Source organism: Diceros bicornis, chromosome 30, assembly GCF_020826845.1.
Source record: "Diceros bicornis minor isolate mBicDic1 chromosome 30, mDicBic1.mat.cur, whole genome shotgun sequence".
Lineage (NCBI taxonomy): Eukaryota > Metazoa > Chordata > Mammalia > Perissodactyla > Rhinocerotidae > Diceros > Diceros bicornis.
This window is the reverse complement of record NC_080769.1, coordinates 8244759-8260455: the sequence shown is the minus strand read 5'-3', so window position 1 is coordinate 8260455 and position 15697 is coordinate 8244759. Positions and strand designations below refer to the sequence as shown.

General features: G+C 53.7%; 1 protein-coding gene across 2 annotated transcripts; it reads right to left on the bottom strand.

Moving 5' to 3' along the window:
- Nucleotides 1-3616: 3616 nt before the first annotated feature.
- On the bottom strand, nucleotides 3617-9592 carry SPC24 (SPC24 component of NDC80 kinetochore complex). 2 transcript variants are annotated; one of them, XM_058525665.1, is made up of 5 exons: nucleotides 9417-9592; nucleotides 5784-5928; nucleotides 5519-5623; nucleotides 5315-5391; nucleotides 3617-3841 (listed from the first exon to the last, which is right to left on the bottom strand). In XM_058525665.1, exons 1-5 carry the CDS (start codon nucleotides 9574-9576, stop codon nucleotides 3735-3737), a joined length of 594 nt encoding a protein of 197 aa, XP_058381648.1. In that variant the 5' UTR covers nucleotides 9577-9592; the 3' UTR covers nucleotides 3617-3734. The 2 variants fall into 2 exon arrangements, with proteins under 2 accessions (XP_058381648.1, XP_058381647.1); XM_058525664.1 differs by having other exon boundaries at nucleotides 3752-3841; nucleotides 5519-5928.
- Nucleotides 9593-15697: the final 6105 nt, after the last annotated feature.

Below are 15697 nucleotides of genomic sequence, written 5' to 3'. Positions count from 1 at the left end.
TCCAGCCTCCCCTCCCGGCAGCTCGGGCTTCAGCGCAGCTTCCCGCCCTCGGTGGAGGGGCTCCCTCCTTCCCCAGCACCCCCTCCCCGGCCCAGCTGCTCTGCTCAGCAGGCCTCCTCTCCCACGCTGTGCCTGGGATGGAGGGGGGAGCTTGGGGGTCACAGTGCCAGGACCTCTAGTCCAGCAGGGCCTCTGTACTAGAGGCCAGCATCAGCCTCCCTTTTTCTGGGCCCAACTCCGGGCCCCTCGGAATCTGAAAATCCTTCCCATGTCTCACTGTGGACTGCAGGCGTGGCGTGATCAAGCCTCGCAGCCTCACAGCTCACTCCACGCTGGCCTCTCTGCTGTCCCTGAACACCTGCCTTTGCACTTCTGTTCCCTCTGTCTGGATCACTGTCTCCACACTATGTCCCCTGGGGGCTCAGGTCTGGGCTCCAATGACACCTTACCCCTGGGGGCCTTCTATAGAGCCTCCCCGCAAAGAGCAAACAGCCACAGCGCTTATCACTAACTGAGATGATCTCATTCGTCCGTCGGGGTTAGGAGCACAGACTCTAAATCCAGTTCAAACCCCGGCTCTGCCACCACCAGCAACGAGACCTTATACAAACATCGTGACCTCTCTGTGCCTCAGTTTCCTCCCCTGTACGGAAACACTGAGCCTGGCACATGGCACCCACTCGACCCGGTTCGTCATGGCCTCCACTGGACTGTGGCTCCCTAAAGGTCACAGACACCCAGTCCACATTTCTGAGTCATGGGGGTGGGGGGTGGGGTGGTGGTGGTGGTGTCCTGGGGTGGACCAGCGCGGGCCACACACGGAGGGTCCCCAGGAGCCCAAACATCGTCATGTCGGTGCCCCCTGAGCCCATGGGAGGGGCAGGGTGCGGCTACCCCCTCCGCTGTCCTCCCCCAGAAACATTAATTTTAAGGCAGGTGGGCCAGGCCTGCGGATATCCGACCCCGACCCCCGGTCAGTAGTGACTTTGAGTAGCTGGGACTCCAGCCGCCCCGTCACCCTCGAGGGCCCGGTCAGGAGCAGGCGTGAATCCCAGTCCTCGCTTGGTCCCTCTGCCTGGGTGACTTTGGACGAGGGCAGCCGCCTGAGGCTGGTTCTCATCTCAAAAGCCCCACTGCGGGCCCCGACTCCAGGGGCGTGACGGTCCTGAGGCTTTGGCAAGTGACTGCACCGTGCCGTGCCTCAGTTTCCCCATTGGGACAGCAGAACCTCCTCCCTGGTTTGGGATGGTGCTGGGCCGTTGCAGGAGGAACGGGCGGCGCGGCGGGGTCGTCTGGGTTCTGCAGGCGCAGGGCGGGTGACCCGGTTCCCCACCCCCTGGTCCCGGGGCCGAGACGCCGGCTCCCGCCCGGCGGGGCTGGGCCGAGGGCTCCGGGGAAGAGCCGGTCGCCCCGAGGGGCGCAGCGGCGCTCTCGGGGTGGGGGGCGGGGGCCGGGCCGTGAGTCAGGGCCCAGGCACGCGGAGGCCGGGCCTCCCGCGCTGTGAGCTCAGGCGCCGCGCTCAGCCCGCCCACCGCGTCGCGCGCCCACCCAGGCCCCGGCCGCCGCGGGCCCCGCGCGCTCCAGCCTCCCCCGGCCGCCTGCGTCCCCCCGGGAGACCCAGCGCCGGGCAGGCGGCAGCTCCGCGGCCCCTCCCGGAGCAAAGCCAGGGAGAGCAGCCGGGGAGGCCCGGGCCAGGCGCGCAGGGGCCTGGGTCTGCACGTCTGGCTGAACCGCAGGGAACTCCGCCTCTCCGGCCACGAGGACTCCGCTGGGCCGGCCCCCGCGCGGGGAGCGCCCCCGGCCCGGCACCCTCACTCTGCGGCGGGGCAGGCGGAGGCCACCTCGGTGCCGGCAGCTACACAGCTGCCCGTGGCAGACGACTGAGCCGTTCCCGCGGAGGCTGCCCGGGCGGGAGGCCTGGTGTGTGGCCCCCAGCTGTCACGACAGGGGCGCGCTGCTGGCATCTAGAGGGCGCAGGCGAGGGATGCTGCTACATGCCCTACAATGTCCACGACGGCCCCCACCGCAGAGAATGACCCTGCGCCAGGGCCAGCGGGGCTGAGGCGGCAAACCCCGGTCTAGGTCGTCTTTTGCCCTTTGGGGGCCGATGGGACAAACGGGGGGCTCTGCTCCCACTTCACGCTGTAAAAGACTCTGTGGACTTTGAAAATGACAACAGTCCCGAGGGGCTCGTGTGAACGTTGACTTGAATGTGTAAAGCCAGGCCCTCGGCATAAAAGCAGGGCCTTCCAAGTGCTTCTGGGAATCGTTGTGGGCCGGATGGCCTGGGGCCTCTCATATTTGAGGGACGGACTAATGACCCCTCTGTTTGGGGTCTATCTCCCCAGAGCCTGACAGACAGGCTTCCTCGCCCTAGGACCTCCAAGGAGCACTGGAATGGGCTGTTTTTAGTGCCCACTTGATGGGCTCAGGTGCTCTTAGAACTTACTGTTCCCTTTGCCTAAAATGCCCCTCTCTGATTGAAAAATCCTAACAATTCAATTGTACAGAGGTGCACACAACCCAACACCCAGAGGTTCATGTGACCAACAAAGCTTCTGGCTTCGGGCAAGGCTGTATCCAGGAGGCAAGTGGTGTCAAGGGGACCCTATGTTCCACTCTCTACCCTCAGGCAGGGAGGCAGGCTGCAAGCTTCTCACTCTTAGTAGTACCCCAATCACTGAGGATGGAGGATAGGTTAACACATCGACTGGCTGGCCCAGGCCTGGGTTGCATGCTGAATCAGTTAGGGTTTACTTTGGCTGTCTGTGATTGAAAACCAAAATAACAATGGCACACACAAGATAGTTTACCATCCCACCCCCCCAATCCAGCACTGATACCAGGATTGTATCACCCCTAGAGGACTGCACTCCTCCTTAAATGTGACAATATGACTGCCAGGGCTCCAGCCATCACACACAAATTTCAGAAAATAGAGGGGAGGGGAAGGGAAAGGGTATACTCCCTTGCCTTTTAAGGATCCTTTTACAAATCTCATACAACACTTCCCTTTACATTTCATTGGCCTGAACTCAGCTGCAAGGGAGGCTGGGAAATGCTGTGTTGTGACTGGGTGGCTAAAGGGGTTCCCTTACTAGGGAGGAAAGGGAGAACAAGTATTAGGGAGGCAACCAGTGGTCTCTGACCCACAGCCCACCCTGGAGCCAGGCATGGGCCCCTATACGTCCCACAATGTAATCTCTTCATGACTGACTCATCCTTTCAAGTCTCGCCACAAAAGTCGCCTGCATCCTCCAGGCAGCAGGGCCCTGCCCTGGACTCTCTCTAGCTCAAGGGTGGCACCTGATCACTCTCGACTCCACCATTAGCCGAGGGGATCCTTGCCCCTCCATCTGTGTCTTGGGTACCCAGCTGTTCTGGGTACACAGTGGCGCTCAAAGACGTGCCCGGAATGGATAACAAAGGGCCGAACTTGAATTACGAATGACAAAGACCTGGACTTTGTCACTGTTTACTACGGTGGCATCTGTCCCGTGTTGTCACTGACGGGCAGTCGCGGGCCCGGCACAGTGAAGTCAGTCTGCTACAGTTACCTGGCCGAGGACGGTCCAGCATCTGAGGCTGAAATCGGGAGCGGGGGACGGGGAAGCAATCCAGTAAAAAACTCATTTATGGATCAACATTTCATTTCAAGCTGATCTCACCACGGAGGCACCGCCCACCCACCAGGCAGACTCCTGCGCGCGGGACGCAGCGCGCGGGGCTCCGGGCTACCACTCCGTGTCCACCAGGCTCCAGAGATAGTCGCTCACGAATTTCTTGGAGAGCTGGGTGCCGTCCAGGTGCAAGGGCTGGGCGACGCTGGGGCCGTGATGGACTGCGGGCAGATGTAAGGAATCCAAGCACACACAGCCCTCCCACGGCCCCCGGGGAAGGAGATTGCCTTTAAAAGTTTTCTTCAGCTATTCGGAGACTGAAACAAATTTTCACGAACAGTTAAATTCTGATAATGTACAATTTTTTTTAAATTGTGGTAAATATATATAACATAAAATTTACCATCATAAATGTATTTTTGGCTGAGGAAGATTTGCCCTGAGCTAACATCTGTGCCAATCCTCCTCTATTTTGTATGAGGGTCACCACCACAGCGTGGCTGATGAGTGGTGTAGGTCCACGCTCGGGAACCAAACCTGGGCCGCTGAACTGGAGCACGCCAAACTTAACCACTAGACCATGGGGCCAGCCCCCTCATCGTAACCATTTTTAAGTGTCTGGTTTAGTGGCATTAAGTACACTCACATTGTTGTGCAACCATCACCACCATCCATCTCCAGAACTTTCTCATCTTCCCAAACTGCAACTCTGTCCCCATTAAACACCAACTCCCCATCCCCCTCCCCCCATCCCTGGCCCCACCATCCTACTCTCTGTCTCTGTGAATGTGACTCCTCTAGGGACCTCATGAGTGCAATCAGACAGTATTTGTCTTTTTGTGTCTGGCTTATTTCACTCAGCATCATGTCTCAAGGTTCATCCATGGTGTAACGTGTCACAATTTCCTTTCTTTTTTTTTTTTTTTTTGCAAGGAGATCAGCCCTGTGCTAACATCCGCCAATCCTCCCCTTTTTTTGCCGAGGAAGACGGCCCTGGGCTAACATCCGTGCCCATCCTCCTCCACTTTATATGGGACGCCGCCACAGCGTGGCTTGCCAAAGCAGTGTGCCGGTGTGCGCCCGGGATCCGAACCAGCGAGCCCCGGGCCGCCGCAGCGGAGCGCGCGCACCCAACCGCCTGCGCCACCGGGCCGGCCCCACAATTTCCTTTCTTTTTAAGGCTGAATAGTATTCCATCATATAGATGGACCACATCTTATTTATCAGCTTTCTTTTTTTTTTGGTGAGGAAGATCAGCCCTGAGCTAACATCTGCTGCCCATCTTCCTCTACTTTATATGTGGGACGCCACCACAGCATGGCTTGACAAGCGATGTGTAGGTCCACACCCAGGATCCAAACCTGAAAACCCCGGGCCGCCAAAGCGGAGCACGTGCACTTAACCACTAGGCCACAGGGCTGGCCCCTATCCACTCCTTTTTTGATGGACACCTGGGTTGCTTCTGCCTTTTGGCTGTTGTGAAAAGGCTGCTATGAACATGAGAGCACAAACATCTATTCGAGTCCCTGCTTTTGATTCTTTTGGGCGTTTATACTCAGAAGTGGAATTGCTGCCTCACGTGGTAATCCCACGTCTCATGTTTTCAGGATCTGCCGTACTGCTTCCCACAGCGGCTGCACCATTGACACTCCCACCAACAGTGCACAGGGGCCCCCTTTCCCCACAAAGGATACTGCCCTTGATCATCCCCGGCTCACACTCATAATCCCACTCGATTTTACTGATTCGGTGATAGAGCTGAGCCACGTACCTGTACAAGAAGGCAAAAACAAGAGAAGAGAAAGTTACTCCAGCGTCGACTCCAGCAAAAAGCTGTGGGAATGAAATCACACACAGACACGCAGACACGCACTCACACACACGACTGTGGCACCTACACGGCTGAGGGGATGGTGACCGTCGTGTCCTCGTCCACGCCCCTCTCCTGTCTCTCCAGGTCGGCCTCGATCTCTCTGAGCTCCTCCAGCTCCCGGGTGAGCTGAGTGGGGCGGGCAGTTAAGGAGCCTCGCTGTGGCGGGAGGGCTGCACGTGCTAACCCGCCAGGCCGGGCGAGGGCCTCTGGCTCCGAGCACGTTTTCTGGTGTGAACGAGCTCCCGCCCCCCGGGCACGCCCCGAGTTTCCCCGCACGCAGGAAAGGATATAGGAGGCTGGCCTTCAGACAGGCGTCCTCCTCGCCGGCCCTCTGAAGCTCGGCCTCGAGCTGCTGCAACTGGGTGGCCGCCTGCTGCGCCTGCTCCTTAGCGTCAAGAAGGCCTTGGGCCACTTCCTTCTCAGCATCGAGGATCTCTGTGGGGCAGAGGGAGGGCTGCGACCCCTCAACGGGGCACCCCAGAGTCTGTCCTTCCCCGGGGCAGCCTGGACCACCCATCGACGGCGAGGTCCCCACTTCCCTGCCTGGAGCTCCCTGACCCGTCGTCCTATTTCCTAACGCCCAGCAGATGGGTCCACCTGGACCTCACACAGGTGCTTTCCTTCCACAGAAACACATCTGAACCCACCAGAATTAATAACGATAAAATGCACTCCTTCTTCCCTCGACTGACGATTGGATTAAGAAAATGTGGTATATATATACAATGGAATACTACTCAGCCATAAAAAAGACAAAATCGTCCCATTTGCAACAACATGGATGGGCCTGGAGCGTATTATGTTAAGTGAAATAAGCCAGAAAGAGAAAGACAAACACCGTATGATCTCACTCATATGTGGAATATAAACCAACACATGGACAGAGAAAACTGGACTGTGGTTACCAGGGGCAGTGGGGGTGGGGGGTGGGCACAAGGGGTGAAGGGAGTCATATATATGGTGATGGACAAACAAAAATGTACAACCCAAAATTTCACAATCTTAGAAACCATCAAAACATCAATAAAAAAAAATATCAATAGCTTTGTTTAGAAGAACTGACTTAGTAAACAGTAAGATAAACTACAATTTAAGAAAGAACCCTTTAACAAAAAAAAAAAAAAAAATGCACTCCTTCTTTGCACACCTAGTCTTATTCATAACGTCACGGCCGAGCCTGTCGCCCGAGCAAGGAGCCCGGGGCTGACCCGCTTTCTGCATCCAGTTAGCAGTCCAGGCCTGGCAGGTCCCCTCGCTTTCCTGGGCCCGGTCCTTCGTCCCCGCGGGGCCACCTCCCTGCTGTGGCCTCTCCCGTTTCCAATCTGCCAATCCCTTCTCTTTGCCCCAGAGTGGCTGCCTGAGAGGCCCCATGTGCAGTCACTCCCCTGCTCAGAGACCTGCCATGGCTCCCCAGTGTCTCCAGGATAAGACCCAGGTCCCTGTGAGCATCTTCACCATCCCTGCCAGCCGCCTTTCTCCCTGTTTGTCACACCATGTGCTGCTAAATATCTCTGCTCTGGCCACAAAGACGCCTCACCATTCTGCAAACAGGCCACGTTTTTCACAGTCCTGGGCCTGTGCTGCCTGTCTTCTGTGGGATGCCTATGCTCCTGCCCACCGAGCACACTGTTCCCAGTCTTCCAGACGTCCTGGGTGATGCCTGACTCGGGCAGCAGGAGCCCCTCCTCTCCCATGACGGCCCCTACCACACTGAATTATTTATTCCTCCTCTTTCTTCCTCGAATCAGCGACTGCATCTCATAGTCACCTTATATGGCCAGCACCTACTCAGAATAAACACGTGTTGAACATCCGGAAAGATCAAAAACACCCTAAGAAGGTTACTATGTTCCTTTCCAGAGAGTCAGAGAAACCGGCCACCTCAGAGAAGGCACAGATGAGCATGCCCCCCAAAGGGCCGGCATTTAAGTGTTTACGAACTTCCATTAAGTTAATTTTTAATCCAAGTATTACCTGTATAGGGTTGTGCAAATTTCAACACACACAGCCTCTCTCGAAGGCTCTCCACTCCGCTGAAGCAGCCACTTTCAACTCCTCGCTGTTTTCTCTGGCACTGACTTTCCTATTTCTACATAATCTGCTTACGCGGCTATTTCTCGGTTTGTCTGTCTTAGATGGTGCCTGCTGATTTCCTGTGGGGAGAGCTGAGGGTCTGGCTCTCTTCCGCAGCCTTCCCACCCCTTCTCCTCCACTCGCCCTCCTGACGAACAGCAAGTCTCAGGGAGCTTATCCACAGGCACGGAGCTCCGAGGCTGGGATCTGAACTGGATCCTTCTGATCAGAGCCCCAGCTCTCTAGAACACCGACTCTCGTCTCCCTAGCCCTGATCCGTCTGCTCTGCTACAACCCAGGCTGGGTCAGGCTGATCTTCTCCCCAAACCACAAATGGAGGGGAGAAGAAGAAAGAAAGAAGAGATGGGGGCCGGCCCCGTGGTCTAGTGGTTAAGTTTGGCGTGCTCCGCTTTGGCAGCCCGGGTTCGGTCCTACACCACTCGTCGGCGGCCATGCAGTGGCGGTGACCCACATACAAAATAGAGGAAGATGGGCACGGATGTTAGCCCAGGGCCAGTCTTCCTCAGCAAAAAGAGGAGGCTTGGCATCAGATGCTCAGGGCTAATCTTCCTCACACACACACAAAAAATTAATTCTGACACATTACACCATGGATGAACCTTGAGAACATTGTGCTGAGTGAAATAAGCCAGACACCACGGACAAATATTGCATGATTCCACTTACATGAAGTCACTAGAGGAGTCAAATTCATAGAGACAGAAGGTAGAATGCTGGATGCCAGGGGCTGGGGAAGGGGCACAGGGAGTTTAATGGAGATTAAGTTTCGGTTTGGGAAGACGAGAAAGTTCTGGAGATGGATGGTGGGGATGGCTGCACAACAATGTGAATGTATTCAATGCCACTGAACTGGGCATTTACAAATGGTTACAATGGTGAATCTTATGTTATCTCAATTTTACCACCCTCCCCCCAAATTTTGTAGCCTCAAAAACAAAAAAAAAGCCCTGGCACTGAGAATAGCAGCAACAATGGGTGCTATTAACAGGCCCATTTCACAGATGAGGAAACTGAGGCTTGAGAGGGAAGCCACGGAGCTGGGACCACAGGGCTCCTGAGTTAACAGCTGCAAGCCAGGTCGGATGCTCTGGGCGAGCCCCTCCCACCTGCAGGAGAGGCTGGATCTAGCCCTCTCTGCAGCGCGTTAAGACATTTATTAGCAGAGGTTTTTTCCCTTTTCAAAGCCTTACATCTGATGGTGTCTTACATTTAATCCGCACCATAGCGCTGGCTCCCTCCCTCACCTCCTTCGAGTTTCTGCTAAAGCATCCTCTTCTTATAAGGCCTTCGCGGACCCGCCCCCAAACATCACCACTCCTCCCTACACGACCAGCTTTTCTCCTTAGCCCATCGCCTCCCGAGAGACTCATTTTTCTTGTTTATCCTCTGTCCTCCCCCACTAACATATCAGCCCCCCCCCGAGGTATTCTGTTTCTTTTGTCCCTGCTGCCACCCCAAGGCTGGCCCTATGCCAGGCACGCAGCAGGTGCTCAGGAAAACATCTGAGCAACTTCAGGAAGTGGGGGCGTTGGGATTCCTGAGCCCCAGTTCAGACCCTGAGTCGCCCAGCTCCTGCTCGCGGAATGCTCAGAATGGGGCCAGGCCCTGCGAGCTCCTATATTCCTCGCTAAACCCCTGGGAGGGGGCTGCTGTCCTGAAGCCCATTTCACGGGTGGGGTAACTGCGGCTCAGAGCGGGCAGCGCCCACCCGCTGGTCCCACCGAGGAAGAGGGCAGGGGATGGGGGCGCCCGGCAGGGAGGGGGTCTCGAGGCCGGCTGGCCGCCCCTCCCATCACGCAGGCGCGGGCCCGGCCTGGCCCCGGCCTCACCTCGCAGCCGCTGCTCCGCACCGTCTTGCGTCTCCAGCAGCCGCTCCACCACCTGCTCGTGGCGCCCCAGCAGCCGCCGCTGCTGCGCCTCGGCGCGGTTGGTGCCCAGCAGGCTCAGCAGCCCCTGGCTCACCTCCTCCATGTCTCGGAAGGCCGCCATGACTACGCCGGGACCAATCCCGCGCGAATTTGACTGCCCGCGGGGCCCGCCCCCTTCCCGGGGAGACCCGTTTCCATTGGCTTGATCCTCCGTCAGTCACCAGCGAATGGGCGGCCGCTTCAGTCTGACCTAGCGCGCCTGCGCCGGCTCCTCCGTCAGTCATCGGCGATGGCCAATCGGCGCAGGGAGGGGGCGCCTCCGGGAGTCCTGCCTGATGCGCCTGCGCAGACTGGTAAGCGGCTGCAAGGGGCTGACGCTGTCTGTTTCTGCTTAGATCCAGAGACTGGGTGTTGCACACAGGGTGGGCTTCTTGTGGAGGTGACGTTCTACAGTGTGCGTGGGAGATTCACATTAAACAATAAATAAGTAAGTTCTATAAGAGGCTGCATAGCAAAATGGAGTCTGCACACCAGGTTGATGGGGTTCGAATCCCAGCTTTGCCACTTAATGGCTGTGTTACGAGGGCAAATTACTTCAACCTCTCGGTGCCTCACTTTCCTCCTCAGTAAAATGAGGGCCATAATAGTGCCTACTTCTGAGTTGGCGTGAGGATTAAATGAGGATGGTACCTGGTATTCAGTAAGCACTATATAGGTATTAAATGAAACACACATACGATGCTAGCCAGTGAGGTGCCTTCCTTGCGCCTGACACCATGCTGTGTTCCAGGTTACAACCGTGGAAAAATAAAGGGCTCACTTTTGTGACATGTTTGTGAAACTGAGATAAAGAAATCAATTCAGCAGATCATGACCAGCATTTTCTAAAATACAAGGGGAAAAAAATCAGTGCATTGTGTATGGAAAGTTAAACAATCGTTTTGGGAAACTCCCACTCTGCATTTGTGTCCTGGGAGTGGCAGATTGTTTTTTCCAAAACTGGCTACAGAAATAGTTCCAACCTTGCCACTCATCATCGTTAGGCAGACTCTAATTCCCCTCCTCTTGAACTTGAGCAGGACTTTGTGCAACAAATAGGACGTGGCTTCCAAGCTTAGGTCAGAAACCAGCATACATCTTTTGCCTGGTGCCAGCTTGCCCTCTCCCTCACTCTCAATTTCGGGATACCCTCTCTTGGAGCCCAGCTGCCATGTTGTGAGGAAGCCCAAGCCATGTGAAGAGTCTCCCAGATAAGGTCCTAGCTGAAGCCAGCATCAACCACCAGACAATAAGTGAGTGAGCACTGAGATGATTCCAGCCCCAGCCTTTGAGCCGTCCCATCTGACACCCGGAGGAGCAGAGACGAGCTGTCCCCAGCAAGCCCTGCTCAAACTGCAGGTTTGTGAGCAAGATCAATGCTGTTGTTTAAAGCCAGTAAACTTGGGGGTAATTTGTTACACAGCCATAACACCTGGATTGCTGGGTCACATGTGAAATTTGTATCTTACTGTAGGTCACATAAAAAACTGTAGAAAGCCACTGCTCTGGTGGCGAAACCTCCCGAGAAGCAAGGAAACAAATGAACAGGATCATTTTAGATGGAACACCTGCTACGAAGGTGGTAAAACAGGGTCGTCGGGTAGAGTCACCAGAGTTGGCATCCAGGGCAGGGAATTGGCTTTAGGTCAGGTGGCCAGGGATGGTCTCCCTGAGCAGGGCACATATGACCTGGGACCTGAGTGATGAAAGGTGCTGGGAAACAAAGCTCCAGGCGGAAGAAAGAGCAAACGCAAAGGTCCGTGAGGTGAGGAAGTTTAAGGAATAGCGAGGAGGTTGGTGTGGCTGGAGAAGAGTGAGCGAGAGGGCTGCCGAGGGCCTGAAGCTTTATTCTGGTGTATTGGGAAACAGTGGAAGGCATTAAGTAGGGGAGAGCTATGGAGTGGACTGGCTCCAGATCTTCCAGAATTGCGAGAACTTGCCGGCAGGCTGGATATACAGAATGAGGCAGAGGAAGAGGATGCTTCCTGGGTGTTTGGCCCAAATACCCGGATGGGTGGTGGTGCTAGTGGCCGGGATGGGAAGGAACAGGCTTGGAGGGGAGGGGCTGCAGGAAATGAAAAGTTTGGGGCAGTTCCCAGTGCCTGGGATATGGCCACATGCAGCTATCCAGGTGATGGTTGCTTGGCTATAGGAGTCCACAGAGACATTTGGGCTGGGGATAAAAATCTAGGGGTTGTCAGGGTGCAGGCGAGATCAGATGACACCACCCTGGGGGACAGTATGGAGGGGCGAGTCCAAGGACCAAGCTCTGAGACCCTCCAATTCTAGAAATCATAGAAAAGAGGAGAAGCCAGCAAGACAGACAGAAAAGGCACAGCCAGGGAGGGAGACGCGAAGCCACAACAGAGCTGTCAGGAAATATGATTTTGATTTACCATCAGGAATCTGACAGGTCCCCAACCCCAGGCCTGGGGCCACCCTCCTCCTCAGGGCTTACTTCCAGGAGAGAGTTTTTGAAAAGACCCCAGAGGCTACTCGTATTTTTATATTTTTACAGTGATCACGTAGCCAGGGACAGCCTTAAGACTAATATATTTAGTTTTTCCCAGGTCACAGATCCCTCTGAAATCAGACAAAAGCAACAAGAGAGGCTCTTCCTTGAAAAATATATCCAACTTCCACACATTTTTGGGTTTTGGGCAGCTTTGGGGTTCAGGACCCCAGAAGGCCATCCCCAGGTTGAGAAGCTCCCAGCCTTTGTCTCGGGCACAGCCAGCAGATGTAGAAGTGATGACAGCTTCATTGTTTCCTGAAGAAATATTGGTGTCCCGGCTTGGAGCCAGCTCCCCAGTCAGCGTTCACGGTGAGCATAGCTCACCCTCCTGATGGCAGAGCATTTGTTGCTGAGGTTGCTCTGTCACCATCAGCTGAGTGACCTTTGGTGGCAGGGAATCACCTTCTCTGTGCCTGAAGGCAGTGGGTTACATAACAATGCAGAGCAAAATAAAGAGGAGATAAGACCTGTGGTCTGTTTCTGGCTCTGCAGTTTACCTGTGACCTTGGCAAGTTCTTAACCTTTCTGAGCCATGGGCTAATGATAGCTCTCTCTTATCAGCGGGGGTGGGATGTTCAAGAGATAAGCCAAGAGTTTACACAACCATAGCCTGCCAAATATAAATGCTTCTGTCAAAAAAGGCCCTTCACCTCCCTTCCAAACACAAATCAATTACCACCTCCCAGCCATTAGGGTGGCTACTATAAAAAAACACCCAAAACAGAAAATAACAAGTGTTGGAGGGGATGTGGAGAAATTGGAATCCAGTGCACTGTTGATGGGAATGTCAAATGGTGCAGATTCTATGGAAAACAATATGGCGGGTCCTCAAAAAATTAAAAATAGAATTACCATATGAGCCAGCAGTCTCACCTCTAGTATATACACCAAAAATTGAAAGCAGGGACTTGGAGAGAGATTTGTACACCCAACATTATTTAAAATAAGCAAAACGTGGAAGCAATTCCAGTGTCCATTGATGGATGAATGGATAAATGACATGTGGTCCATCCATACAATGCAATATTATGCATCCTTTAAAAGGAGGGACGTTCTGACACATGGTACAATGTGGATGAATCTTGAGGACATTATGCCAAATGAAAGAAGCCAGACACAGAAGACAAATACTGCATGATTCCATTTCTGTGAGGTTCCTAGAGTAGTTAAATTTAGAGACAGAAAGTAGGACGGTGGGTGCCAGGGACTGGGGGAGGGCCATGAAGAGTTAATGTTTAACGGGATGGAGATTCTGGAGAGGGATGAGGGTGATGGTTGCACAACAATGTGAATGTACTTAATGCCACTGAACTGTGCGCTTACAAATGGCTAAGATGGTAAATTTTATGTTATGTGTATTTTACCACAATTAAAAATAAAAATATACATCAAAAAGGCAAAGCAAGAATCGGGGAGGTGGTGGGCAATGGGGTCTTAAGCTTGAGCTGAACAAGATAATAAAGATGATGACAAAATGGTCCTGGGAATTGCGAGAAACAATTTTTTTTTCCCCAAAAAGCCCCTTCTCGGGTCACAAACCACTCTGGGAAGCTGACAAGAACACTGGACCTTCTGCTCAGAAATACACGAGGTTGCATAAAATTTCTGCGACTTCCTACAACCTCTGAAAGCCACCCATTATCTCCTGGTGAAAAAGTCCAGAGGAAAAACTGAGGAAGTCAGAAGTCAGGAGGGCGATCATCGATCATCGATCTCCCTTTGGGGGAGTGAGGGGGGGCCCTGGGGCTGGGGGCCCCCCGAGGATGCTCCACTTCCTGTCCTGGCGCTGGGGACTCGGGGATGTTCAGTTTGTGAAAGCCGTGGAGCTGTACACTTTTGCACACGGACTTGTGCTCAAAATGTATGCATATGATACTTCACTAAAAAATAAAACAGCAAAATGAAATATTTTAAGACCCAACCTTTTAGAAAAACGTTTGACAGGAGATACTCCAGAGTGTTGACAATGGCAGGCATTTCTACCAAGTGGGAGCACAGCACCCTCCACTATGCCAAACATTTTCTGTATTGTTTGAATTTTACCTTCTACAATCACTGTCAATTATTTTGTCATGAGGCAAAAAAAATGAGTAAAGATTTTTCCTGAGGTGTTTGCAGTGGGTGATCATCAGAACTTTCCGTCACAGTGACAATGTTCTCTAACTTTGAAGCCCAGTACAGTAGCCACCAGCCATGTGTGGCTATTGAGCACAAATTAATTATAATTTACACTTAAATGGAAACAGCCACACGTGGCTAGTGGCTATGGTATCGGACAGGCTGCTCTAGGGCAGAACATAAGGGAGTTTATTGCAATAGTCTGGTAACTTCTCTGTAGCTTTGTTTGAACATTGTTCAAATTAAGTCCATTTTGATAGAGATCCATTTTAAAGCTTGAGGAGGACAGTGTGACAAAGACCAGATACAGACACGTCAGCTTATCATAAGGTAGCTTTATTAAATTCCTTTACCTTCTAAAAACGATTACAAAAAGGAATACTTCATTTAAGTGTAATACTGTATTTATGGACGTACCATGGTCAGAGAGTGAGGTTAAAGGTCATGGATACATGTGAGAAGAGAACTGGGACAAAGGCAGGACCCCCTGTAGCCCACCATGCCAAGCCCAGTGGGCCCGAGGGAGAAGGGAATGCAGGGATTCTTCTAGAAACTTCTAGAAGCTTCAAATACACGCACCCGCTGACTCCGGGGCTGGACACCCAGGCACACAACTCTTGTACCGTGGCCTTCCATCAGACACCAGTGGTCAATCAGCTTGGTTTTGGCTTTCTCTCCAGTTGACACGCACACACAATCTAGGGTGTCTCCTTTGAACATCCAAGCTCGCTCGTCTTAGGTAAATCCCTTCAATGAAAATCAAAGCAAGCCAGACTCCATGGAGCTGAGAAACCTACTTTTCCAGGACGGACGCCAGCACCCCGCTTTATTGAATGGACACATAAGCTCTGAGGACTCACTCTGTCCAGCTGGGTCTGGCTTCCACCCTGGCGGCTGAGCTGAGCACTGGACCAGAGAGGGCAGGACACCTATTTGCTGTGGATCTTACTCCCCTGACCCAAGGCACTTTCTGAGGCTCAGAACCCAACCCCATTTTTTTTGGTTCACAGAAGGAAGGAACAGGAGAGAAACTATGCTGAGATTCTGGGCACCCAGGAGGACGGCAGGAAACTGCGTGTCTGGCGAGCCCGCTCTCCAGCAGGCTCCGTTCCAGGCGGCTCCGGAAAGCCTGGAGGTTGTTAAGAAGCCCAGCTGGCCCTTGTTTGGTTTTCGGCAAAGGCCTGTCTCTTTAAGTTTGTCCTCGGGGAGCAGCCAACTTTTAATCGTGCACACATGGGGCCTTCGGAGCTCGCCCTCTGCTTTGCCAACAAGCACAGGCCTTGTTTTCTGGGAGGAGAGCGATTCTGGAGTCTGGGGAGGACGAGGATGGCCCGTCACCAGGATTCCAAGCCCGGGGACTCAGCAGCCGCTCTGGGAACCGGATTCACTTCCTGCATCTCCAGCCCTGAAGGATTTTCTAGGAAAATTAACAGGGGCCAGGGCCTCCATGCACGGCGGGGACGGATTTCTGGTTCATTTCTCCAGGCAAAATGCACATCTCGGCTGCTGGGTCCTGAGCCCCCCACCGGAACGGGGGTGACAGTGGCAGCAAGAAGGCAGAAGAAATGAG